The sequence below is a fragment of the Microplitis mediator genome, chromosome 6 (genome assembly GCF_029852145.1).
Source record: "Microplitis mediator isolate UGA2020A chromosome 6, iyMicMedi2.1, whole genome shotgun sequence".
Lineage (NCBI taxonomy): Eukaryota > Metazoa > Arthropoda > Insecta > Hymenoptera > Braconidae > Microplitis > Microplitis mediator.
Window position 1 is genome coordinate 18,789,770 of NC_079974.1, and position 27,884 is coordinate 18,817,653.

Genomic DNA, 27,884 nt, shown 5'->3' on the forward strand with positions numbered 1-27,884 from the left:
AGGCAGCTCCTCGGGGACCATTGCGGCAGTGGCCTGGGCCGCCTCCTCACGAGCAGACTCTTGCGCTCAGGCTCGGCGATATTTTATTATTTAATGCTTAACTATATTCTGTGTGTTGACGTTAAAATTACCAAGCAACTTGCTCTACCATGTATATTATTGTTATTTTTAAGTGAAAAATACTTGAGCTGACTGGATTTTAGCATAAGCTTGGATTTAAAACCGATTGTGAAAATATATAACGTGGATTTTTAAACGCAAACGCGGTTTCGCAGTCAATGATACGGATCGTTGCGTCTTTATCCCACTACTACCAGAGGCATATACGGGTTGCGTGAAAACCCGAGTCTGGAAACGAGTTGAGAGCAAGCACGTTGGAGAACTTGGTGTCGTTTGCCTCGGCTAAATGTCAAGCGGATTGAAGAAGGTGAAGTGAGGTGGACAGTGAATTCAGCTGTTTAGTCTCATGTTTACAGTGATACAGACACAGTGAAGTAGTACCAGTACCAGTACCACTACCGGTACCAGTTGTTACAGTTCATTTTAAAATAGTAAATCATAAAATTATGATTAATTGATTGTTTTTAAAATAATTTATTGTGCAGAAAATATTGTGAGCTGAGTCGCTGAACTGTTTAACAGCACAAGTCAGCAGTTAACTTGATATTTGACACATGAGAGTCAGCGGTGGACAGTCGCGAGTGCCTCGATCGCGTCAACATCTGGTAGCGATCGAGCGCGTGTGCGCATTCTCGGTACCGAGTACGTGGCGCCTCGATTTCTTCCTGGAGTACACGAAGATCATGTGTCTGGTTTAGAGTTCGTTGTATCCCTGACGTTTTTTTTTTCTGGATTTTTTTACTTATCCTCATTCTTATTTTTCTCCGTCATCTTTATTCTTGTTCTTATTCTCATTCCTCGGTCTCTTATTCATTTTAAATTTACCTTTTTAGTAACTCGCTCGTCTTTCTTTTGGTTCCGCGTCGTGCTTTCCGGGTTCAACGGTGTGCATCCTACTGGACAAGTCTGTATACAGATGTGACGACGATTATCAAGAAGAAACAGCACCGAAACCAAAACTTAAAGTTAAACTTTTGAATCAGGAACGAGGAGAGACGAGGATGACAATCATAAGGATAATAATGATACAGATTGTGTTTCCACTGGATGATAACTGTTATGGTGGCAATAGTGATGATCAGTGTCGACGCGAAAACCCATCGATAAACCTTTGATATTTAATAAATATATATATAGATATTTAATACATATATATATACTTACACCCATACTTATTATACAAGTGCGTGTATTACCACTTTCCCTTCGATGATTTTACTTGTTTACTCGTTAACTACCATTTTTACTTTTTACAACAACTTGTAACGCGAGTTAGTTTTTTTTTTATAAATTAATCATCAATTAAACTAATGCGTTTGTGATTACTCAAGTGATTGTTTATGAAACGATCTAATAAATTTAAACAACTGTGGACACTAGTGACTCTGGGCTTAAGAACTCGTCTTCATCCGTACAAGCACAGGTTTGTATATATGTCTATTCATATATATGTATATTTTTTTTTACCTTACATACGTTTCTTTTATGTGCAAAATACAATCGAATGTTGGAACCAAACACCAGATTTATGCCTGGTATTATTTAAAGAAGGGCGTAAACTCGTATGTGCTCGGCGTAACAACATTAACCGTTAGAGAAACGTGACACACGTGGCATTACTCTAGTACTCTCAGTAACCCCTTGTATTATTACTTTTTTACTCCAGATTGAGTGTCTAAAAATAAAGTTTTAAAAAAACGGTTTTTTTACACACAGTAAAAAGAGATTTTTTGATAAACGAAATTTCTTGGGGTAGAAAAAAATTTGATGATCCTGAAGTTAGCCGACGATTAATCATTTTTTTTAAAACTGTAAATTATAAAAAAAAAAAAAAAACAATCTTTAGAAAATTGCACTTATAGTTTTTTTAATTTTTTACATGCGCATTTTTTGTTTTTTTTTTTAATTGATTTGTTGAAAAAAACTTCAGAAAATTTTTAATTGCTTGCTAACTTAAAGATCATCAAATTTTTTGAACACAGAAAAAAAAGATTTCTTGACTCAAAAAATATTTTGCACAACGAATTGAAGAGAAAAATTTTCTTGAGGAGTAAAACTTTTTGCGCCAAGAAATCATTTTTTTCTGTGTAGTCCTAAGAACATTTTCGTTTAATTTCATAGTGAAAAATATTTCTTGCGCCAAGAAATGAAATTAAAAGAAAATTTTCTTAGGACTACACAGAAAAAAAAGGATTTCTTGTCGCAAAAAGTTTTACTCCTCAAGAAAATTTTTCTCTTCAATTCGTTGTGCAAAATATTTCTTGAGTCAAGAAATCTTTTTTTTCTGTGTTCAAAAAAGTGAAAAATATTTCTTGCGCCAAGAAATAATTTTTTTCTGCGCACAATAAAATATAGAAAAATAACTTGGACGGATAGATGTGGGTATACTATATATATATATGAGTATGTAGATGTGTATATAGCTTTAGCAATATTACAACATGGTACGATGAACACCGTAGATCTCAGATCGTTAGTTTTGATTTTTCCCTTATGAAAACGCACGAGCACTGTGCCACTTTCACGATCTTTGCTCCTCTACTTGTAGATAATCTACGTGTACATTAACGTTAGCACAGTGCAAGTATATATGTATATAAAATCCTGAGCCGCAATTTCTTTGAGGATAAATCACAAGCGTGATATAATGTATCAACAATGTAAAAAATATATATATTTATATATGCAGCTTTATTACAATATATTATAAGTTTCGAATTTAAAAAATGGATACAACTAAATCTATGATAATTAATCGTCTCGATGTATTTACTTGGCATTAATTAATGTTATTTATAATGAATAAGATAAGCGACTAGTTGTGTGCAGGACATTATAGAGAGACAGGTGCACGTCTATTTATCGAAGACTAAACACGACTTAGTATCGGGGATCGCGGATCTAGGAAACTGTTTTATTCTATTCTACTTTATTTTTTCGCTCTTATTTTAATTATTGTTGTGTAACAGCAAGGACCCGTGGCCGTAATAAATAACAATAGGAGGCTGGTTAAATTCTCTCGAGTTTATTTTACTTGGAATATATATCCATATAAATTTTTTATATATTTAATAGTATAAAAAATATATATATATTTATTATCTTGTGAAAAGTTTTGAGAAAATATCTGATTGTGGAACATGGGTCGTGATTAAGATGTGGTTTGTTTCACAGCATGGGTTTTAAAAAGATTAATTTAATATAAAAAAATATATGTGTGTATGTGGATATAAAAGATACGTGGCCATTATGGACGTATACAAAAATAACACAAAGCTATTTAATGAATAAATAATTCTCGGAGAGAAAGATTTATAAATAGGTAGCTGGCATAAAGAATTTACCAGTTGGATTCATCAACATCAACATCATCATCATTATCATTATCATCATCAAGCCCCTTAAGAGATCTGGTTTCTCTGATGATTGCACAATGTATCCAGCGATATAAAACAACATCTAAACGTGAGATCGATCCGCCGATCGATAATTGACACAGTTGATTTCACTGGAAGTATCTAAAATTTTAATTCTGTTTTTTTATTATTATTTAAATTTTATTTTTATGTTAACAGATTTATTAAGGACACTGTAAAAAATTAGCGGAGTAAATCCGGAGTGGATTACTTTTTATTTATTTAATCCCCTGAGAGTGAAATTTACACTAAAAAATCGGGAGTAAATTCGGAGTGATTACGGATTTTATTTCAATCCGAATTCACTCCATCATTCGGAGTTTCGGAGTTTTTTTTTTAAATTACTCCGCACACAGAGTAAATAGAGAGTTTGTATTTTCAGCGAAGTGATTTCGGAGTGATCTAGTTTTTAATTCAATCGGAGTAAATTTTACTCTGCGGGGATTAAGTAAATAAACAGTCATCTACTCCTTATTAACTGCGGATTTAATTCGCGTTTACTCCCCAAATTTTTTATAGTTTACTCCGAAGAGAAGTTAATTTTAACATTAAAACTCCGAATCGAAGTGAATGCGAATTTAAATAAAATCCAGTTCATTCCGAATTCACTCCGAATTTTTTACAGTGCAACAATAAATAAATAAATATAAATAATACGTATAAAATATAACCAGTATTAATTGCGTGAGCTTTCGCAGGTAAAAAAAAATGTAATTAGTTAAAAATTCCTTGTGTCCACAATCCGCGACCGCGTGATACTGAATTAATTATAATCGGCACCAGTGTATAGAGAATAATAAAATTAAAAAAAAATAAAATAAACCAATGAGAGCCCAGGATGGCGTTACACTTTATTGTTATCGACATACAGATATAATACAGAGCACGCGGGCACGATTTTTGTGAGCAATAACACGGCAACACTCATCTCTGTACACATTACACCAGGTATGAGTGTAATTATTATTATCCTATGGCTCTGCACGTAACAGGGTCACTCAGGCCCGCATCCAGCTCTCTTATTTCTTACCAATATACACCTAGAGTGCATTCTGTATATAATGCAGATATATATATAAAATAGATGTGGACGTAATCCTCATTATTATTATTATTCCGAGTACGTGAATCTCACCAGCACTTACGGAGATTAGAAAATCGGCGCATCAAAAGACTCTATACATAAAAAAACTAAAACCGGCATCAGGAAATTGGCTTAACCTTCCTGAAATATATAATAAAATATATATACCGTTATAGCTTTTATGGTGGTGTAAAAATCTTTTCCATCATATACTTTTTAGGATAAATCGAATTTCAAGTATAAATACTTGGTAGTTTTTGCTGGTGATGGTGGGGATGATGGTGGTGCTGGTGCATGGACTGGTCTATCTGAAACTCAAGGAAACAATACAATAGAAATGATAAAGACTCTATGGATTGTATTAGTGTCAGGGTTGGCCGACTGCACCGATCCCACGGTTACAAGATGGGTATCTCCGTCGTTTGGTAGTTTCCTTTGTTTTGGCCACGGTATCGGTCGACTTCCTGCTATTTTATACTTCCCTGGGCGACGTTTTGTGCCGGGAGTATAAAAAAAAATTTTAAAAACAAGAAGCGAGGATCCCATCGGTTTCTTGTTGTCTCGTTACAAGTACTGATGTAGTATTTACTCGGTTGTTCTATGGTGTACTGAGTACTCGTGCCGCCACGCTCTTGTCCGCTATTCAAAAGACCGGCTGAAGACACACATCCAGACAGACGTACATGAGTTAACGCTGGAATGAGTTAAAATAAAATAAAAATAATAAAATTGATGAGGAAAAAAGGCAGATTGAAAAAGTATAAAAAAAATAAACAAAGAGATAAAGAATGAGTTAACCGTTAAACTCTAGTTTTAAAGCTAAAGAGAATTCCATGAACGTCGAAACACTAAACCCGCGAGGCGATTTCGTGTGCGATCTAGTTCACGATTCACGACACTCCCATTTACTTATTTAAATCCATTGATCACGGACGCGATTTTTTCACTCCCACTTCCTTCTATCGCTACCTCTTGCTAAATCCTTCAAATCACGTTTTTTTTTAGTCATTTTTCAGTCCGTATTAGTTTTAAATATTAATTATTTACGTCTGTTGCGCAAAATAATAACCCTGGGCCGTTAAATATTATTAAATAAATTGAAATAATAAAAAAAAAAATATAAAACGCGTTGCTTTCGAAATACTGGTGACTATTTAAAGTGACCTATACTTGTGTACCGATACTTTGTGTCAGTAACTTAAATTATTGATGTTAATCTTTTTTTTCTGCTTCATTGCCCCAAGATAACATTTCATTTGCCTCACAACAGACGCTGAAAAATAATTCTAAACAATTTCCCTTTCTGCTCCACAGCTTACTGTAATTTCGTACACGTCTATAATACTCCAAAGAAGTACTTAAAAAAAAATATATTAATAAAAAAAGATAAAAAAAAATTCAATTGCAACTCTCAGGCTGTTTATAAAAGTCAAAGTATAATTTCCCAGTACACCAACACCACAATACTCTACAGTACACTACACCAGAGAAATTGGCTAAGCTAAGGCATATAATGTAATGGAACATGTTGATCATATTGAGAACGTTGAATATAAGTTAACTATAAAAATTTAATGCCTCTAAAGAGTATAGATGAGTTGGCAAAGGGAAAACGTGGTCGTGGTTCATGGGGTTAGCTCTTTCGACCATCAACTCTCGTGTACCGGTGGTATGGCTTAAAATGCGTTGGCGGCAAAGAGAAATTTTGCGGTTTTATCTACACTACATAGACAGTACGCACAGTCATCAAGACATGATATGATACCAGTGTGTATGTTTAGCTCTTGTGCGTTTACTATACAAGGGGTTGTAATATACGAGTACTTGTCTCTGTTACAACGCAACTTATCCTATCTCCTATTTAATTTCTCTGTATACACAATATTGTATCTTATATAAATATTTTATAATGTCTAAGGTCTTGCAGATGGTTTAAGGCCGCGTGCCTTTTTCCTAACACGTTACACGCACCTTTTATATATAAATAATATATGCAGACCAAAATTTATATACATACATTTAGCCATTAAAACGGGATTTATCATTTATGATAACGCATACTGAATGATATATATTCCAGGTTATTGCTACATCCTTTAAATCTACTTAACTCAAAGTTATATTCTTAAGAATGAGAAGACTACGACCTAGTGTAGTAATCCGTGTTTTTAAACCTACGCTTTTAACAGTATTATACTTTAATAGCTGTCTTATATAATTTAGTTTTTTTTACAGTGTGCATTTAATGTTATGTAGATGATTTAACATTTAAATTTTGTTTATTGTTTATTATTGTTGTTATTTAATTTAGAAACACTAATGACAATGGCTAAGCTAATAAATAATAAATGTATATATATATGTGTGCAAGTACATTGTTCGGTAAATTTAATTGACTTATTTGAGAATTTAAATGACGATGACGATGACGAATGTGATAGGTAGAGAGGAGGAAGAATAGAATAACGAGACATGAGCAACGAGCGTGACTCGAACCGATGCATGCTCGTTGTCATCGGTATGTCAATTTCGCAAGCTCTTGGTTGTTTCTGTTGCTGTTGTTGTTGTTGTTGCTGGGTATACAGAACAGCCTCTGACGCCAATTGTACTGATACACTCGTGCTGTCGGTTTTATTATTATATGTATATATATTGTAGCTGCACAGAAAAAAAGGCTTTCTCGGCGCGAGAAATATTTTGCATTATGAAATGAAAACGAACGTTTTCGGGAATCAAGTCATATCAAGATTTTTTTGAGCCAAGAGAACTTGTCGTGGTCAGAGGAGATTTCTACTTCATCCGAGAAAATTGAGGTTTTCAAAAATACTTTCTTGATCGAATCGATAATATTTACTTTCAGTTGAGAATTTTTTAATTTCCCGCTGAGAAAATTTAAAATTTAAAAAAAAAGGGAAGTTATTGGATGTACTTAAAGATCAGAACGTTTTTTCGCAGGACGAAATTTAAAAAACGCAATGAAAAGTAAAAAATCTACTGGATCTAAATTTCTGAAATATTTCGTATAGGTGCTTGGATGTCAGCCGAAATTTGCAGCCTCCCCCAATTACCCCCTAAGTCTTTTAAGAAGTCAAATTACACTGTTAAAAAAAATTTGAAAATTACACAGAAAATAAAAATTCTCGACTGAAGGTAAATATTCTTGATTCAAGAAAATTTTTTTGGAAACTTAAATTTTCTCAGATAAAGTAGGAATCTTCTCCGACCAAGACAAATTCTCTTGGCTCAAGAAAATCTTGACTTGGTTCCCGAAAACGTTCGTTTTCCAAAATATTTTCTTGACTCAAGATAACTTTATTTTCTGTATACAATACAAAAGGAATTGAATTTTCATAACTAGATATTTGAATTGAATTTTCAATGAAAAAAGCTTTGAATTTAATATTCAAGCCGGTATTCAAAATTGAGAAAAAAATATGAATTTTAATAAACGTACTTAAAATTTATACTTGATTTTTAAATTTTCAAAGCAAGTATTGAAAATTCTATAACATTGAATTTTAAAAATTCTATTTGAAATTTCATAAGACTTATTTGAAAATCCAAAGTGTTAATTTGAAAATTCAAAAACGTGTATTTTAAATTCTATATGAAATTATTAATGAAATTTCAAGCTATGTGTTTATTGCGTTATATACAATCTTTGAAAATTCAAACAATTTTTTTTACAGTGTACATCAATTTTCCATTTTCGTGGCGTAAAAAACGTTCCGATCGTTAGGTACATGTTAGTGGTTTCAATCCGATTTTCGAAAATCGTTTTTTGAGCTCGAAGAGAAGAAATTTTTTTTCATTCACTTCAATGTGCCAGTGTTCTTCCAGAAGACTTGTCTGATACTCCCGAGGCCTCGAAACATCTCATAGACGCTTTCATTTTGATCAGGATCGCCGCCTAAGAAAATTGTATAGAAAATCTAGACCCAGCTCTTTGAGTTCGAAAACATCGGGAAGTTTTAGGGTTTTCCCGCAGGGTTAACCGTTTTTCTGTGTAGTAAAAAATTATTTTCTCGTGCCAAGAAAAATTTTTTGTGCAAAGAAATCCTCTTTTTCTGTGCGAGTAAAGTCAGTCAGAGTTTAGATCCATGCAAGTATACAAGAGAATTTACTGGTGATTTGAATGGAGACACAAGCGAGATCGCTGGCTACTGAGTGTACCAATGTTGAGTTACATCAATCAGTAGTGTGGTTTTTAAATTATTTATGTTTATTAATCATTATATATTAGTAATAATACGATGAATATGCTCGGCGTTTATTCATAAATGCTAAACAGCTAACGAGGATTTTATGAATTGCGCAACGACAGACATGATTGAGAGTCATAAAAGTGGAGTAGAAAATACCCGGACGCGAAATATTGTATGTGTTTAGATTTATATGTATGTGTGTGTATGTGGATGTGGATAGTAATAATAATAATGGTAATAATAAAAATAGTAATTTCTACTTATTATATTAACACAAAGACTAACGTGAGTGGTTATAATTCTTAACATCATATTATACAATATACTTTTCAATGCTTATTAACTATTGCATTAATAAATTTTAATCTATTTTTGGGCCGTAAAAAATTTTATTTTCAGTTTTTTTTTAAATCAACGTAGTTAAATATTAATGAAAAAAATTATTAGCTAAACTCGTAATTTACTCGAAAAATAATGAGGTTTATTTAAAAATTATTGCTTAAAATAAAATTTTTTTTACAATAATTACTTATTAAGTAAATTTTCTACTCCGTATACTGTTGAAAAAAATTATTAGAAACCTATTTAACAAATTATCAAATAATTAAAAATATTTAAATGAGCGGGAAATTTAAGTTTCAATTTTTTAGAGTAAAAAAAAAATTATTGTTTCATTATTTTTTACACGATAATTAACAACAGTAAATTCCGTAAATATGAAATAAATTTTATTTATTCATGTAAAAAATTGAAAAACATAATTTTTTTTTTTTCAATTTGTTCTTGAAAAGAATCGTAATTATTCCTAATAATTTTTCATTAAAGTTGATAACATTTTCACGGCTAAAATAATTTTCTTTCTATAATCCATCGTAAAATAAAACATAAAAAAAAGACTAATACCTCAATTAAAAAATTTTTTACATTTAAAAATAAATAAAGCCATACTTGTGCCTAATTACCTGAATTCCAATAATTTTTTCATTAATCTACTTATGAGTAATCAACAAACTCATGCTTCCAAACCCATTACATATTTTTTCTCTAAATATCCGAATGACAACCAAGCAAATAAACAAATAAATATTCATATTAAATATCTATTGTTCCCGTACTTAACCCAAGCCAACAAGAATTATTTTCCACAAATTTTTGAATCACAAAAATTGATCAGCTTAGCTATGGAATTTAAAAACTCTGAACATAATCTACCATAACAAAATAAATATTTTAAAAGGGATTACGATATAAAACGGATTATATAGAAGTGTTTGTAGTTGATAAATTACACAAGACAGGATTTGTGCACGTTCATGCTCTTATAGATAAAACCCAAGAACGATCATTGGGCCACAACATATATATATTATTATATTCCACAGCATTGTTGCAGGGAAACTATATATAATAATATAAGTATGGCATCTAGCAAGTACTGGTGCCGTGCTAGAACAAACGTAGCCTGGTGTATTTACCAGTACTGGATAGAAGTACAGACATCTCGAGGCAACATTGTATTGCTGGTACTGGTACTGGTACTGGCGCTGGTGATGCTGGATTGCGCAACCCTCTAGATCTAACTCTTGTCCCTACATACAACACGCATAGAGCCACATAGCTCGAGACTGGACTTGTTTAACGGATGTATCATATATAGTTACATTAGGCTATATAAATATACACGTATATATATATAGGTAAACCCGCAATCACAGATCCCACGTCAACAAATGTCAGACTCAAAGTCTTGTCGTTAAACCGTTCGTACAATGATTGACGATCCCACTGTTATTGTACATTGTATGTAGCATATAACATATATATACGATATACCTCCAGTACAAACTCAGTAACTGTAAAAATTTATGAAAATATATATACAAATAAGTCCTTATTTATTTAACGTCAATCAAAAAATTCTTATAACACTTATCGATTAATATAACGTTTAAAAATATTTGAATAAAAAAGTCATTAAAGAAATAAAAAAAATAATAATAATAATAAATTATAAAAAATATGATATTAAATTGTCTGTAGATTACGATACAGCTTGTGTCTGAGCGCATTGCATAATAACTACTTTGAGAAAATAAATCGGTCGACGAGGCGTGGTCGATCCCAAAAGACTGCGTACTGCCCCGGATTTCCTTTTTTACTTTATGTGTCTCATACATTTACAAATTCATTTTTTTTTATTTTATTATTACACATATTTTTTAATTCATATCCAAACCCCGCGGTGAATTTATACCTTGTTAATTGTCAATTAGTTGATTAAACGATTATTATTGAAAGAGATATACGTGGTATGATGATATATATCGGCAGTGTGATATTAAATCAAGGTGTGAGTGAAAAAATTTATGAATTATAATATAGAGAATTTAAGATGAGAGAAGGAGAGACAGAAGGGAAGAAAGAAAGTTTTATATCATAAGTATATACGCGATAAATAATTCTCATGTGAAAATAGAAAAGAGAACGGCCTTCACGTGGGCGTTCGATACATATGCACATGTATATGTATATATATTTATTTATATATATATGTACATATGTAAGGCTGCTGACCGAGTAGTATTATAGATATACAGCCGGGAATAAGTATATAACGACAAAGAAGAACATACACACAACTCACACAGCAAGTAGTCTCGGTACTCTTGTACGTCCTACTTGTGGGACAAATAAACCATTTTAAATACCCACCGTTATAGCGTTCCGTTAATTCGTTAATTAATTAATGAATAACAAGTCAAGTACTTTTAAAGAATTACATCCTTGATCCTCATCCTCTTCATCTTATTTTTTTTCTTCTCATTTTAATTCTTATTCATCTGCATTCATACATTCATGTGCGCATATATTTATAGTATATGTGCACATTAATGTATGTAGTGGGGCTGTTTCCGCAACAGTATTTCCACGTCAAAGATTCACCGGTGAATGAGTCATTGGCGGTGACAGCGGGTAAAAAAAAGTAATGACGATAAATCTCCCCACTTAAAAATGTAAACACGCAAAGTAAAGATAAAAAGAAGAGAAGTATAGACGCGTCTCGGATCTCGCGATATTTGTTTCCTCGGTCTCGTGGATTGGTCGTGGTAGCCAGCATCTACACGCACACTTATAATAAACTTATATTAAATTTATAAGTCAAATTTTTTTTTCGTGATTGTCTGTTGTGTGACACGAGCGTTAAACTCTCGATTCAAAGGCCACGTACTTTTTATTTTATATTTTATATAAAAGATACGGCTATAAATTGTTATACATTATGTACCGTATCTGAGGAAAATAACTGAGAAAGTATTGAAAAAAAAACTAAATAACAAGAGAGAAAATAAAAACACTAATCGACTTTATATATCCCGATACAACTGACGTTTTTTTTTTCCGTGTGTACATGAACGTGTCGAATGTGTAACACTTTCCACACACATCGCATTAGTTCGCGCACTTTTATTTTCACAGACGTCTCTTTTGTGGTCGATACGCGTTATTATTATCATTATCATCACCATCATCATCATCATCATTTTATTATTATTATTATTATTATTATTAATATTATTATTATAATGTTGGTCGTGATTTAGCCCACTCGCTTCTTGCCAATTAACGAGCATGACTCTGCGACTCTCACTCTTTTATTTATTAAATATCAGCTTCTTCTAATACTTTTTCTACTCCTCCTCCTTTTCCTTTTCCTCTTTTTCCTTCTTATTCCCCTCATTTTCTTATTAATATATTTCAAATCCAATATCGATGTTTTACAGCCTCCGTTCTCATACCCACTAACCGTTAAATATTTAATTTAACAAAAAAAAATAACATAGACCTTTATTATTTAACGGTGAGCTCGAAATTATAATTAAAATATACCGGGATGGCTTTAAGTGTTCGTGACTGATTTAAGTTTATTATAATCACGACACATGTAATTACATCCACCGGTAATTAAACCTTCAATAATATTTTGATGCAAAAAATAAGTTTATTTTTTTTAGTAAATAATTCGTGTTAACGTACGTGGAAACAATGACCATGCTCCTTGACTATTAGAGGTTTATAACAAGGATATAAATTATATATATATGTATATATGTATCTAGCGATCGACAGGTAGGGTATACTAGAGTAAGATAAGCTGCACTTGCTGCAGTGGATAAAATTGCATAATAATTCTTGTTAATGTCGCAAGTACCGCGGCAAGATTTTCTGCGGGTAATATATATACATATATATATAAACATAATCATAAATATATGCAAAAAATATGTGTACACATCCTGCCTTGAAAAAAAAGGTATTCCGCAATAATTTAAAAAGTTTAAATCTGGAGTACACATATACTTATTCATTAACTCGTTATTCTGACGCGTTCCCGTATATTAATTGTAGAGTACGTATGGTAACCAAATAAACTTGTACGGAGTCAGATATAATGCCTGAGGTGAATCGTCGACGACCGCAGAGTTTCTGCGGAGCCGAGTACGTCAGAAAAGACGTTTAATTACCCGTAGCAAGTGGGTTAGGGGGACTATGTTGCTCGGGCGTGCTTCAATTACGATCCCAAGAATTTCATAATTTTTTAATTGTACCTCCTTCTTCTTCTTCTTCATCATCATCATCTCGGCTCTTTGTTCGGCCTCCTTTAATTCTTTACCCAGCTACCGCTACTCCAACTGTAGCATTTTAAGTTAACTTTTTTTTGGTTTTCTTATTTCATTAAACTACAAAGAAATGATCGCATTTAACTCTGTAGCCTTTTTTATTATTATTATATTCTTTCAATGAGTCACGTTCATTATAAATATCTATACACTTAAAAAAAATAATTATAATTTGTGTAATTAAAGGCCTATCTGACCCATATAAAAAAATTTGTTTATTGGTAATATTTTTTCACAAATTGGACTAATTTTTATTTTTTAGAAATTATAGAAATTTTTTTTTTCAATTTAAAAATTTTAAGTAAAATGTCTAGAAGGTAGAAGCTCCTATATCCGCTCACTTTTCATTGGAGAGATTTAATTACTCAATATAAATTATTAAATAAAATGAAAAACCATATTTTTTTTTTTTAGTTATTTTTTGTAGTTTCGAGTATTAGAATAAAATTTAAGTTTGAAGAATAATGTTGATAATTAATTATTATTAATTTTTTCAATAAGATCCTTGAAAAACCCATAGTCGCTCACTAAAAGTTGTCATGTCCCATTACTCGACCAACACATGGCCCTATAGTCGCTCAAAGACAATATCAGTTAAACTATGATAAGTTTATTGATTTGGACAAATAATTTATAAATTATACTACTTTATTCTTTCATAATATAAAATTTCATGAATTTTAAAAATGTATTTAATAAGATATAGTTATCACAATTCTTAAAAAATTTGACGTCTAAATTTAATCTAACGAATGAACGTCAAAGTAAAAAATGCCCGGCTGAGCGCGATTTTGAAAATAGTCACTTAATTTAAATTTATAATCTATTATAAAAGAATTTGATACATCATATTTTAATATATTTAGATGCACAAATAATTATTTATCAATAATAATTTTTTTAGTTGAAATTTGTCTTTATAAAAATTACAAAAAATGCATTAAACAGTTAAAGTAAGCGACTAATGGTACTGAGCAGGTATAGGGGCTTTCAATCTGAATTCACTTTGATTCGAAGTTTTAATATCAAAATAAACTCCCCTTCGGAGTGAATTTTACTCCGAAATTAAATAAATAAACAGTCATCCATTTTGCAATCACTCCGGATTTAATCCACGTTCACTCCGCAAATTTTTTACAGTGTAACTGTCATTACAACCAATTAATTGGGATTAATTTTAAAAGATGCTGGTGTATGAAACCAGTGAAATATTACCAATAAATTAATTTTATTTCATATAAACCGGATATGTTTTTGACTGTAAAAAATTTGCGGAATGAATTCGGAGCGGATGGCTATTTATTTAGTCCTTCGGAGTGAAATTTACTCTGAAGAGAACTTTATTGTGACAAACTGCACGGAAAGAAAAAAATAGTTCTGATTCCTATGCTAGAATGGTAACCATTACTATTTACATTGTAACGAAGATTTTTGTAAAAATCCTGTGTGAATTTCTTATAAAAAATCTTTAGAAAGATCTTCAAAGAGGAGAAAATTTCTGAAAAAAAGTCTCGACTCTCCGAACTTTAGCTCCATAAACAATAATTTTTAGTTAATGTTGAAAATTGCATTCCGCGAGGCTGCTGTCACATTGGCGCGTTGAGGTCAGAGTAAGACAGCAGCCTCGCGGAATGCAATTTTCAACATTAAATAAAAATTATTGTTTATGGAGCTAAAGTTCAGAGACTCGATACTTTTTTTCAGAAATTTCCTCCTCTTTAAAGATCTTTTTTTAGATTTTCAATATCGCTTACAGTTATTGAGTTATTAACAACAATCTAAGATTCTTTATTTTATTTATATTTTTTGTTAATAAAAAATTGAAATTTTGATAAATAAAAAAAATAAAAAACACATCTTGCTCAAAATTTGATTCCGCATCGAATGAGCTATCACTCATATTTTTGTTACAATTCTATAAAGATTTTTTACAGCAAATTCACACAGGATTTTCACAAAAATCTTCGTTACAATGTAACATAGTAATGGATACCATTCTAACATTGGAATTAGAACTATTTTTTTCTCTCCGTGTGTATTTACTCCGTATGCGGAGTGATTTTTTTTTAAGCTCCGAAACTCCGAGTGAATTCGGATTGAAATAAAATCCGTAATCACTCCGAACTCACTCGATATTTTTTACAGTGCATATATATCGAAACTATTAACAATAAAAAAATAATAATAATAATCAGTGTGCTGGTAAAGTTTGATTGAGATAAACCAATCGAGCGTCTCGCGTGCAATGTCTCTATGGAGAAAGTATAACGCCGCAGTGTTCTACGTTGATTCCATTGGGTCAAGGCAAGGTCGTAGTCAGCACGATCGATTGTTTCCCATCGATATTACTATTGATAATAAATCCTATCATGATAATAAACTTTATTTCATTAAGTATTAACTATTATTTATTACTTATTATTGTTGTTTAATGTCCGTTTAGAAAAATATCTAAAAAAAAAATTAAAATTATTATTATTTAAGAGATCTGTCTTTACTATACCATTTTTTGTTGACCTATTGATACGATAAATCACTTTACAATTTAAATTAGCATTTAAATGTATATATATAAATAATATATATGTGTAATTAATTATTGGACATTTAGTATGTAAAGAAAATTTATAATTAATTGAGAAATAATTTAAACTTCAGAGCATGAGTTGATGCTTTTTTTTGTTTATTATTTTTATTGATAATAAGGTCAGCTTTTACTTAAAATATTTTTATGATGAAGATGTATCTCTGCAATAATTTTTTCTTGGACATTATTTTTTACGGTAATATTTATTTTTTTTCATTAAATTGGTGTGTACAAGCTGCCAACGAGGTTTATACGAAAGAGACATCGCGTGCGCGGTAGCTCGAGGGCAAAAGAAGAGATCTTCCAGAAAACAACAAGAGTGGCAAAAAAATAATCCCCGAGAAAAATATTTATAAAAATGAAATAAAAGAGAGACGGAAAACGTGATTGTAAATAAGAAAAAAAAAAACGTAAATAAGCGGTTGATATTCGTGCAAATGAAGCGATAATACTGCGCGCAACTCATCATTAAGGTTTATAAAGACGATCGTAAAAGTTTGCCAATTTTCGTTTTGAGATGAACATTTTTAATGCCCTTGCTCTTTCACTCTGAAAGTAAACCACTGACGGTGAATTTTATTCATTTCCTCTCTTCATCTTTCTTACTCTCGGTCTTTTGTTTGAATAATTCATCACTTCCATAGCAACATTAACATCAATCATTAAATATATCAACAATCAATAAATGTAGTAACAGAAATTTAAATTTACAGTATAAAAATTCGTTGTACCGATCCATAAATCACCATCTCTTGTTTAATATTTTATTTTATTAAACTCTTTATTATTATTAACGTTCTTAAAGGTCCAGAGTACAAGACTTAAAAGCACACGTGTGTGACCTTTTCATCATACCGTACCCATATATATAAATATATTTTATTTTTTAAAACATAAACATCACAGATCACCATAATGTTTTTCTCCTTTTCTTGTTCTTGTCCTCCTCCTCCTTCTTCTTCTTCTTCTTCTTCTTCTTAAAGTATTTTCTTTATCTTCTTGTCGGCCGAAAAAACCAATTTTCATAAATATTTCGATCCGCGTGTTTTTGTAAAACCCGTGAAAAATAGTTACATTAGTTATCGTCTTATATGTATACATATAATAAAATATATACGTTTTAAAAGATACATATATATGTATAAGTTTTTCTCATGATGGTTTATATACCTGGGGAACGGAGATCTCATTAAATTTCGACTGACCGTAACCGGACGTGAGTATTTTAGTACGTTGGCAAGGTTTTTTTAGTGAGTACGGACGTTCATTAAATGATACCCCAGGCCAATAAGTCTGATGGTTATTCTGTTGTGTACAGTACAAACCCAAAGTTAAGTGAGTAAGTAACCATCTCCGATGATTATTTTTCGACAAGACCATTTCTTCATGTCATGCCGATCAAGCCTTCATACGTAAGCTTTCATACGTATTTATTTATACACATCTATATTCATACATACATATATACATATATATACAAGTAGTATTTCAACCGGTAGTCTTATTAACAATGCCAATCACACATAACTTTTTGCTCCAATATCCATCCCATTCAAGACACCATACAAGTAATTGACCAGCCTCATTAATGTTTATCTCCTCGACGTTTTTACTTCCTCTCCTTTTTAAAAAAATTAAATTTGTTATATAAATATACATCGAGTGATAATAATGGGGAGCATATGTCCCGTTAATTCTATCATCCTTCAGCACCTCAGCCGAAACCGTATAAAAAAATAAAACCCTATTGCCAAGGCATTGCATTGAGAAACCGGGCTCGGACATCCGGGTATCCGGGCGGGGGCTTGCTTACACTTACACTCATGCTCAATACGAGCAAAGAGATCTCTTGGCAATACAGGTAAGACAAGACAAGACAAGAACCAAGAGCCAATACACGCCAAGAAATAACCAGGTAGGCAAGGCTGTGGCATTTACCGTCGTCCTCTACCTTTCTCTCTTTTCCTCGTGTTAAAACCTACCTTACCAATACTTAAGCTCATACTCACACTTACATTCATGCCTACATTATATTATATTATATTATATTATATTATATATTGCAGCTCGGTATACTCTCATACTTACCTGAGAAAATGAGTGTGGGACATTTACATGTACACATAAATACCTACGCTGCCACAGGTTAATACAGTGTATGTACCTCGGTGTTTAAATATGCTACAGTAAGTTATAGAGAATCGGTTGTTTAGTTGTTGTATCTTGTAGGAAACAAAAGTTGCGCAAGTAAACTCTATGCAGCGGCAATACACCACGAGAGATCGAAAGATCTGTTGAGCCACCAGGCATTGCTCGGTAAACTGATACAGCGGGTGTCCTATTTTTACCGACACTTTTAAATCATCCTCGATATTTTTACCTGTCGAAAAAACACATCTCGTATTAGTTGGTCAATTGGAGCATAAATAGCTGACAGTTCCTGGGTGAGTTAAAGGCACATGGGGAATAGATACTCTAGTTTATTGTTTATTGTTGTGCTCCAAGTGTAAAGTAGAAATGGAAAGCATATTTCTCATTAGTTAATAGACACCCAGTATAGATATAGACACATATATTTATATTTATATATATACAACTCCATGGTACATAGTGCACCGTAGTTGTAGTCGTTGCGAATTTATACGCGGATACAGTGCGTTCCCACGAGTTAACTGCGTCAGCACTCGGTGGCATAGCGTTAAAATGTATGCGAATCTGGTCCTCGAGGTCTCCATTTAGTTTGTACATTTATATTTATATATAATATGGTATTTTCGCATTATGTACTACAAGCTACGAGAAACAACAGCAACGTGTATCGTGAATATAAAATATAGAACGAGAGCTAAGTCCAGCAGACAACAAAACCAATCCACAGGCTACTAGCAAAGCCTTACACACGTGCTTTCTACATTGCTGGAAGCATCGCACGTTGTATAAATAATGTACAAGATATTACTGAGAGTGACGAGGCACATTAAAAAAAAATATGTATATATATAAGATGCCGGAATAATTATAAATAATAGTCGAAAAAGCATAGCACACTACATATATACAGTGTCTGCATATCAGACAGCAGTGGACCAATAACGGTTTCACGAGGTTATACTCCAAACCGGTTTTTTTTTCTTATATATATATATATATATATATATATATATATATATATATATATATATATACCTTCTTGTGATGTTGAGAAGAAATGCCGAAGCATTTCACAATGTATATAACCCACTATTGCTATTGGCTCCTACAATTTTGTTCTATAAATCTTTCTGACATGACGGATCAAAGTTTTCTCAATTTCAAAAAATTATAATAAATCTATGTACCCTAGAGCTGTTGTATTATCGTAGATATTAAATATTGTAGAGTAACTGTATGGATAAATTTATTTGATCCTTGAAAAATAATATAATATATGAGTGATGGAAGTATAATTTCCTTCTTTTGTTAATTTATTTAAAAATAATTATTTATTTATAATTGTAATTGTAATGATTCACCGAACGTTTCGTCTGGTTGCAGATAAAGTAATAACAGCGCTGGCGATTCAAGGATGCCGTGGGCGATCGGCCGCGAAGATTCCCGACACGGTTGAGGGCCCAGGACCTGCGATCACTGGACTAGTACAAGGAAGCAAACACCAGTCCGATAACAATAACAGTAACGGTTATAAAAAAAATAATAATAAGAGTAAAAATAAGAAAGAAGAGAGGTGACGTTACGCCAGGTGCGACGATCGACAAAGGCAAGGCCGGTCCCAAGGATATGGACCTTACGGAGGCGTTTCCAGGCGGAAGCGACACCGCCGATGAACTCGGTAAGACCGACTTCTTCGACTTTGTCGTTTCTCCACTCTCAGCAGCTCCTTCCCACTGCAGTTCGGCGACCATTGATGACGACACTGTTAATTACCTGCAGCAGCATCGTACGACACGTCGCGGTTTATATCTACAAGATACGAGACGTGACGATCACGATGGACGGGAAATTCACACAACCTCAACTTCCTTCATAAAACAGGAGACAAATAATAATACTCTCACTGCCCTACCTCCAGTATCAACGATAACTGGCTCGCTAAATCATCATGTACGTAATCACTGCATCCAGAGCAACGATCAGATCCCCATGGAGGCTGATTGTGATTACTGGGGCACCACCGATGACGGCAAAGATGGACAACAAACGTGTAATATTTTACTAGAGGATCTTAATAAATATTGCTGGTCTACGCATTCAAATCCTCAGTGTCGTGATGATGTTACGGAAAATGATCCTCATCACCACAATCCACATCATCGGGTCAGTGGAGGCAATGATCGGCATCAGAATACGGATGGCGCCATTTACACGCTCACCGTACTAAATAATGAAACAAATTCAATGGATGGTTTAGATTGTTGCAAGAGTCCTGTCGCACCGACAAATGATTCTTGGACATTACGACCAAATTTAGATTTAGACGCGATATTAAATCTTGAATCAAGTCATAACGACGCTGATTCAGTACACGATGTACAAAATTCTGCTGAAATTGCGAGGAATAACGATAGGTATCATATTATATCGAGTACGCCATCATCACAGTACGCTACTGATGACAGTGGTTTTGTCGAGAGCAAAGAACTATGTCGGCAAAATAATAATAATAATAACAATAATAATAATAATAACAATAATAATAACAATAACAATAATAATAACAATAACAATAATAATAACAACAACAACGCGGGAGATAATAACAACGATTGGAAATTATCGGATCAAAATCATTTGCAAGAAGTGAGCGGTGATTCAGCAGAGAGTCTATTGAGAAATGCGCTACAGGGTAAATTGTACACAGGACCGACACAAATAACACTGCCATCATCGACCAAGTCTACTGGTATATCAGTATCACTATCAACAGCCGGTTGTACAGCAACTGGGGCAGTTGCTCAAATAAAACAAGAGCCGCAAGATGAGTCGATGCACGGGTGTACCGAGGAAGATTTATTGCTATCACAATTGGATACCACGACATATCGTCCTGGTGATTATGAAAAACTTAAAAGTATTGCCAATGAAGTTGTTGAGTCTTACTGCAATTTAGAACCCGTTTGCAATGTGTCGGGTACTACAACGCTCATGTACACATTGGATCCAACAAGCGGTAGTCTTGGTACAATAACATTACCCGCAGAACTTGGTCAAGTGGGAACAGTTACTGTCGTGACAGCAGCTCCCCAGGATTTAATCGACCAGACTTCTGTCAGACAAGAAGATTCTGGTAATCAGATCCAAGTCGTCACTGCCAGGGCTATTGTTAGCAACACCACCGGCACTCCAGGTACGACGACGACGGCCAAGCCGGCAAAGAAATATTCGAGGAAAAATAACCGCAACAACACGAGCAATGCGAATGGTGCGAGTGCGGGTGCTGCCAATGGTAATGCTGATGGTGGGAATCAAAATGCGTCTGGTAGTTCACCTAGTGCCACGGTGCAGCGTAAGGAACGTTCTCTTCACTACTGCAACATTTGCCATAAGGGTTTCAAAGATAAATACAGCGTCAATGTCCACATCAGAACTCACACTGGAGAGAAACCGTTTGCTTGCTCACTCTGCGGCAAAAGCTTCAGACAAAAAGCTCATTTGGCAAAACATTACCAGACACACGTGACACAGAAGCCGAATGTTGGTAACGGAAGTTGCAGCTCTTCAGCTTCTGCATCTAATTCTTCAAATTCAACGAGAGGAAGTCATGCTACGGATACTGCAGTATGCAGCCCTTCTAGCTAGTTATATTTTTTTTTAAATAATTCATAAAATTAATTATATTTGCGACTTAATAGACGAATTTTGTTGTTAAGAATTTTAAAAAAAATTTACTTTAAAATAAACTGTCATGACTCAGTGTCAATGCTCTCTACTTTGTGATGATCGAGATTTACTTTTATCATTTTTCTCTCTCAATTGTATAAAACGCACACGTTCATCAAACACACTAGTGGTCTCAAATATGTATTTTTTTTTTCAGTACTTTATTACTTTAAATTATCATTATTATTAATATTATTAATTATTTTGTTTAAGATAAGAATTAAATTTAAGAAATTTTTATTTCGCTTGTTATCTACTAGAAAATTTTTTTTTATTATTATAAATGTCTAATCACAGGTTTGGAGTGTAAATTTAGTTTAAAAAAAATTGTTACCGGGACTTGAAATTTGATCATGTTTTTTGTTTTTCTTGTTTTTTTTTTAATTATATAAACGAATGATTTATATTGTTATTTAAGTAATTAGTAGCATGATCTGTGATTTAGTTACATACTCACGAATAGTTTGATTGTAAAAATACGTATAATTTCCCGCTCATTTTTGCAACACGGATTTTATAGGGTATTATTGGCCACTTAAAATTCCTTAAAAAATTTGAATTTTCCGAGCTACAAATTTATCAAAATTTCGTTCAATTTTTTTCTATTTACGGAAAGTTTACAGTAATTTTTTTCCAAACTTTTCATTGTGTTACGTTTTGAAGTTTAAAAGTTAGCACTTTTTTTGCGCGGTCTTTGAATATTTAATTATTTAAAAATTAACTTCTAATTTCCAATAAAAATTAGATATAAAATCTTGAATTTCGCCATTTTCTTCTGGATTTTTTTCAAAACGATAAATTATAAAAAAAAAAGTTTGAAAAAATTACACCTATAATTTATTTGATTCTCTACATGTGCATTTTTTTAGTTTTTGAATTTTTAGTAAATAAATTGTCAAAAAAAAAAATTCGAAAATTGTCAATTCTAGAAAATTAAAATCCATTCAAAGCTTTTGGATGTAAATATTTGAAAAACAATAACTTCCCGAATTTTTTGAAAATCATCGATTTTCTTAGCGGGAAGTTTAAAAATGTCTCAATTGTACACTGTAAAAAGAGCGGTGTTAAAAATGGACTCGTTTTAACTCCGCCCGGTGTAAAAATAAAATTACACCGTTGTAAGAGGAGTAATACACCGCTGTTAAAAATACCAGTGTTATTTTAACACCGGTCTAGAATATTTACACCGGTGGCGGCGTTAATTTCACACCGCTTTCGGGGGTAAATTTAACACCGATAATTTTAACACTTACACCGCTTGGACTTACCCCGGTGATTTTTTACAGTGTATTTAAATAAATTTCTATCGCTCAATCTGTGTACGTATGTGAATAAAAATAGTAATAGTAAGAAGATATAAATAATTGAATGTAAAATGTTAAATTGAATATTTAAATCCTGAGATAATATTCAATTTTTCAATGTTCTTTGTAAAATGTCCTTGGAGATCCACAATACTCATTGCATCTTATGTTAATAAGGTCACACAACCGTGAACAAAATTAGACCCTAACACAATTATCTGCTTCTTCAATAATAAATAAAATAATAATTACAACTTTATTTCTTACTTTATAAGCATACTTGTATTTTATTATTACTATTATTATTATTACTTTTAATTACCTGAAGTGTGTGTTTGTAAACGTGTGTAATTGTTCATATGTCATGCGAACAACAATTAATCGGATCTCGAAATTGTTTTATTTATTTCATTAATTTTATCTTTAATACTTCTATTATTATTATTATTATTATTATTATTATTATTATTAACTATTAATTATTAGTAATAAATTAAATTTAAATAAGCATTTAAACGATTGACGTGGAAATTCCAAAAGAATTCGACCAATTAAAAATACTCATTATGGCTTTTTATATTTTTTTATATCATGTATTAAATATAAATAATTTACCCTTTGATTTTAAAAGTATATTTATAAATAAATATATATATTAAATATTATAAATATATAAAAATAAATAACTAATGAAAAAAAAATATAAGTGATAATTATATTGAAATGTACATTTGATAGGAAATTTTTTTTTTTTATACAAGTTACCATACACGATTTCGTTTTGTTTTATTTTTTATTAAAGTATAAATTAATTAACTAATTACGATTAATTATTAATTATTAATATACGTATATAATATTTTTTTTTTTGTTTCAATTACAAAAGACAATAATACTCAAAGGCCCGAACAAAACCAGTATGGAATGATATTAACAAAACAATTAAACGAATTAATTATTAATGACTGAATGATGATATTAATGTTAATTAACTAAATAAATTATATGAAATTAAAATTTTTTACTTTACTGTATTGCGTCGGCCGATTACAGTACAAAAAATACTGGAATTATTTTAAATTATTTTTAAAAAATATTTGAATTAATTAATTATTATATTAAATAAAATTTATACTGTTGTGAATACGCAATGTTGCTTAACGAGTTCGTAATATATATATATATATATATTTATATAAATGATTAAATGTATTAGTTATATAAATCAATGGTTGAACAAACGAATTAACGTACGTGCACAAATAATAAATTATTTAAAAAATTATAAATTTAATAAAGTAGACAAGTAGTAAGTAGTTTTTTTTTTTAATTAACAAGTAGCTCGGGTGTACAGTGTTCATGATAATTATAATTACGATAATTAATCATTTTTTTTCAAATTGCCCTGGTTAAGAAAAGCGATTGGAAAAAATTAAGAAAAAAATTTTTAATACTTTTTAATTCTTCCATATCCTCATAATTTTTTAGCATTAAATTTAAATCATTTTAGAAAGTTCAAAATCACCCGCTAGTTAATAATTTTGAGAAATTTTAAGTTATTTAATTTTCTAGATACTTCACAATAATTAATCACTAAATAATAGGGAAATTTTCTATGATACTGAAGTTAGGCGACGTCTAATAATTTTTGGAGTTTATTTTAGACAGTAAATTATAAAAAAAAAAAATGAAAAAATTGCACTTGTAGTTTTTTGAATTATCTACAATTGCATATTTTTATTTTTATTTTTTTTTGTAATTTATTTGTTGAAAAAAAAATCCGAAAATTTTTAATTGTCTGCTAACGTCAGGGTCATAATTTTCTAATTGTTGAAAGACGGGACAATTTGAAAATATATAATTTTTTGAATCCTCTTAGATACTTTTCAATGATTGAATTCATTTTATACAGAGATTCAGAATTTAAAAATAATAAAATTTTAAAATACTTCAAAATTTTTTCAACAGCTAAATGATAACAAAATTTTGATTCTTAAAAAGATTTAGAGAAATTTAAAAATTTTTGAATGCTTCCAAATTCTTTCCAATCACAAAAATTTTATCCCTTCAAATACTTTTTAATTTTTATTGAGAATTAAGAAAAATTAAAAAACATTCAAATTTTTTAAATCACTTTTCTTAATCAGGGTTTTAATTTTAAAATTTAAGTTGCACATTTTGTGCACAATTGTTATTAAAGCCATCGCTTTATTTACTAACGTATATATGTAATTTGTTTTAATTATAATTATTTTTTTTTCTCAGTTACTATTATTATTATGTTAGTTATTATTATTATTACGATTGATATTGAAATAGTTATTTTGTAGATAGCTGAAAAAAAAAGTATTTATGTGTAAAGTCGTTATGGTGAGCACGTCGAAAGTTCATCGGATTGTGATTCGTATTACGAGACGATATCAAATATGATCGTGAAGCCATTGGTGAGAGTTTACTGTTTTTTTCTTTTTTTTTATTAATATATTATTATTATTATTACTTTTATTATTATTAATTACCATTTTTAATACTTTTTAATCAGTAATTTAAACTTAATCACTATTAAATTTTTATTGAGAGTTTTTTTAAATAAACAATTTATCATTTTTTATTTTTTAGTTGTAATCGCATATCTATTTATTATATAGAAAATGTGATATTTCTCTGTAATGTTTAAAAAAAAAAAAATAAATGTGTAATTATGATTTTTGAGCTTTTAGTTGACGAAAAAATAAATAAATGATTTGTTGGAATTTTTCTTTATTAAATAGTAGATCATAATAATTTTTATTACCACGCAAACTTTCGGCAAAATACAAAAATTTAATATTTTAAAGCAAAAATACTCAAAATTATTTAAAAAAAAAAATTAATTTTATTATTTTTCACTCAATAATTTATGATCTATAAATTTTAATATTTTTTTTATCATTCCAGTCACGTGCGTTATTAAAAAGAAAAAAAATTAGAGACTAATTTTTGTAACCAAAAGTAGTCTGACAAGTAATTATTTAAAAATTCAAATAAATTAAATATTTTATCACCTTTTTAAAATAAACCGCGAAATTTTTCTTACTATCAAATTTATGACTCACAAGTCACAATAAAACTCAATGATTATTAAATAAAAAAATAAAATTCTAACAAATCATTTATTTATTTTTAAATTCAGACAAAGCTCTAAAGCCTTTTTAAACAGTAGGTAAATTTTTTTTCATAAAATAATTTCCACGTCGATGTCTTTCGACGTGATCATCAGTAGTAAAAAAAAGTAATTTATAATTAAAGAAAATGTACCTACTATTTTTGTACTTAGAATTAATAAAAGTTTGTATGCTTTTAAAAATAAAAAACGTCATTATTCAATGAAATAATTTATTTAACCATTTTTTCCACATAGGTTTAATGACAAAGCAAACAATATCAGAATATACAGTTATATATAAATTTTAAATATAATTTAATTATATATCATTTTTTTTTTCATTCATATATTCACGCAAAAAATAAATCAATCAACATTTCCACAATTTTTAATATTTCTTTGTCGTATACCAGCAGCAAAGGATCAAAATCTGGTGCAAAAAAAATTACAGATATAGTACACTGTCGCGAGTAGTCGCATATATAAATATCTATTTTGTTTTAAATGTTTAGATTTTTTTAAAAGGCTCAACAGTGCAAGAAGTGTATGATCATCCTTGCTAAGTTAAATAGACAGCAGATTATTGTGTATATATAGTATATAAGTCTCGTGTAAGAAGAATATTGTCAGAGGACGAGCTGATTTATATTTCATTTATTTATTTATTATTAAAATGTATCATTTGTTCCCTAATTTATGCTTACGATAAAATGCATTGATACATTTTCTATTTGTTGTAAGTTATAACACAACATTTAATTACCATTTGTTTGTCATATTTAATTTATAACACGCTTGTTCATTTTTACTCCAATAACTTTATTCGTTCGACCTTTGTCTTGTTTCTGATGCGTGCATTTACGTGCAGTGTAACAGTGAGGACACTGATACTGATTTATTGTAGGACAAGTGATCCAATCTCCCAAGATCATCGATGATAAATAAGAATAAGAGGAACTATTATTGTTATTATTATTATTGTTTATATCACACTGCTGATTGAAAGGCCGACGATAATTTGAGCTCTATGATAAAAGTTTTTCCTCGGGAATAGTCGGGCTGGTAGCGACCGATGGTATTCCTGATGCTCGTCTTGCCTCGGATTCTCGTAAGGCTTCATCAAAGCTTTGAGTGGAATTTGATCTTGATGGTGTTACTTTAGTCTATTTATTTAAAATTTAATTAATATATGTTATATATTTTTTATGATACTGAAGTCAGCCGATATCTAATAATTTTTTGAGCAATAAATTATGAAAAAAAAAATATTTCAAAAAATTACACTTGTAGTTTTCAAAATTTTCTGCATGTGCATTTTTTTTTTCAAATTTAATTATTAAAAAAAAAGTCCAAAAAATTTTAGTTGTCTGCTGACTTCAGTATCATATATTTTTTTGACCCTGAAATTAGCAGACAACAATTTTCCGATTTTTTTTTTGATACTTTAATTTTGGAAAAATGCATATG

General features: G+C 30.8%; 2 protein-coding genes across 4 annotated transcripts in view; one reads left to right on the forward strand and one right to left on the reverse strand.

Moving 5' to 3' along the window:
- Positions 1-26,787, forward strand: LOC130670610 (putative uncharacterized protein DDB_G0291812). 2 transcript variants are annotated; one of them, XM_057474028.1, is made up of 2 exons: positions 1-1,543; positions 19,626-26,787. In XM_057474028.1, exon 2 carries the CDS (start codon positions 19,869-19,871, stop codon positions 21,885-21,887), a length of 2,019 nt encoding a protein of 672 aa, XP_057330011.1. In that variant the 5' UTR covers positions 1-1,543; positions 19,626-19,868; the 3' UTR covers positions 21,888-26,787. The 2 variants fall into 2 exon arrangements, with proteins under 2 accessions (XP_057330011.1, XP_057330012.1); XM_057474029.1 differs by lacking the exon at positions 1-1,543 and adding an exon at positions 18,203-18,535.
- LOC130670613 (uncharacterized) overlaps positions 26,631-27,884 on the reverse strand; it is a 4,584-nt gene continuing 3,330 nt past the window's right edge. For both annotated transcript variants that reach the window (XM_057474036.1, XM_057474037.1), the window contains one exon: positions 26,631-27,580. In XM_057474036.1, the coding sequence (XP_057330019.1) occupies positions 27,443-27,580 (138 nt within the window). In that variant the 3' untranslated portion in view covers positions 26,631-27,442. The remainder of the gene's footprint in view (positions 27,581-27,884) is intronic.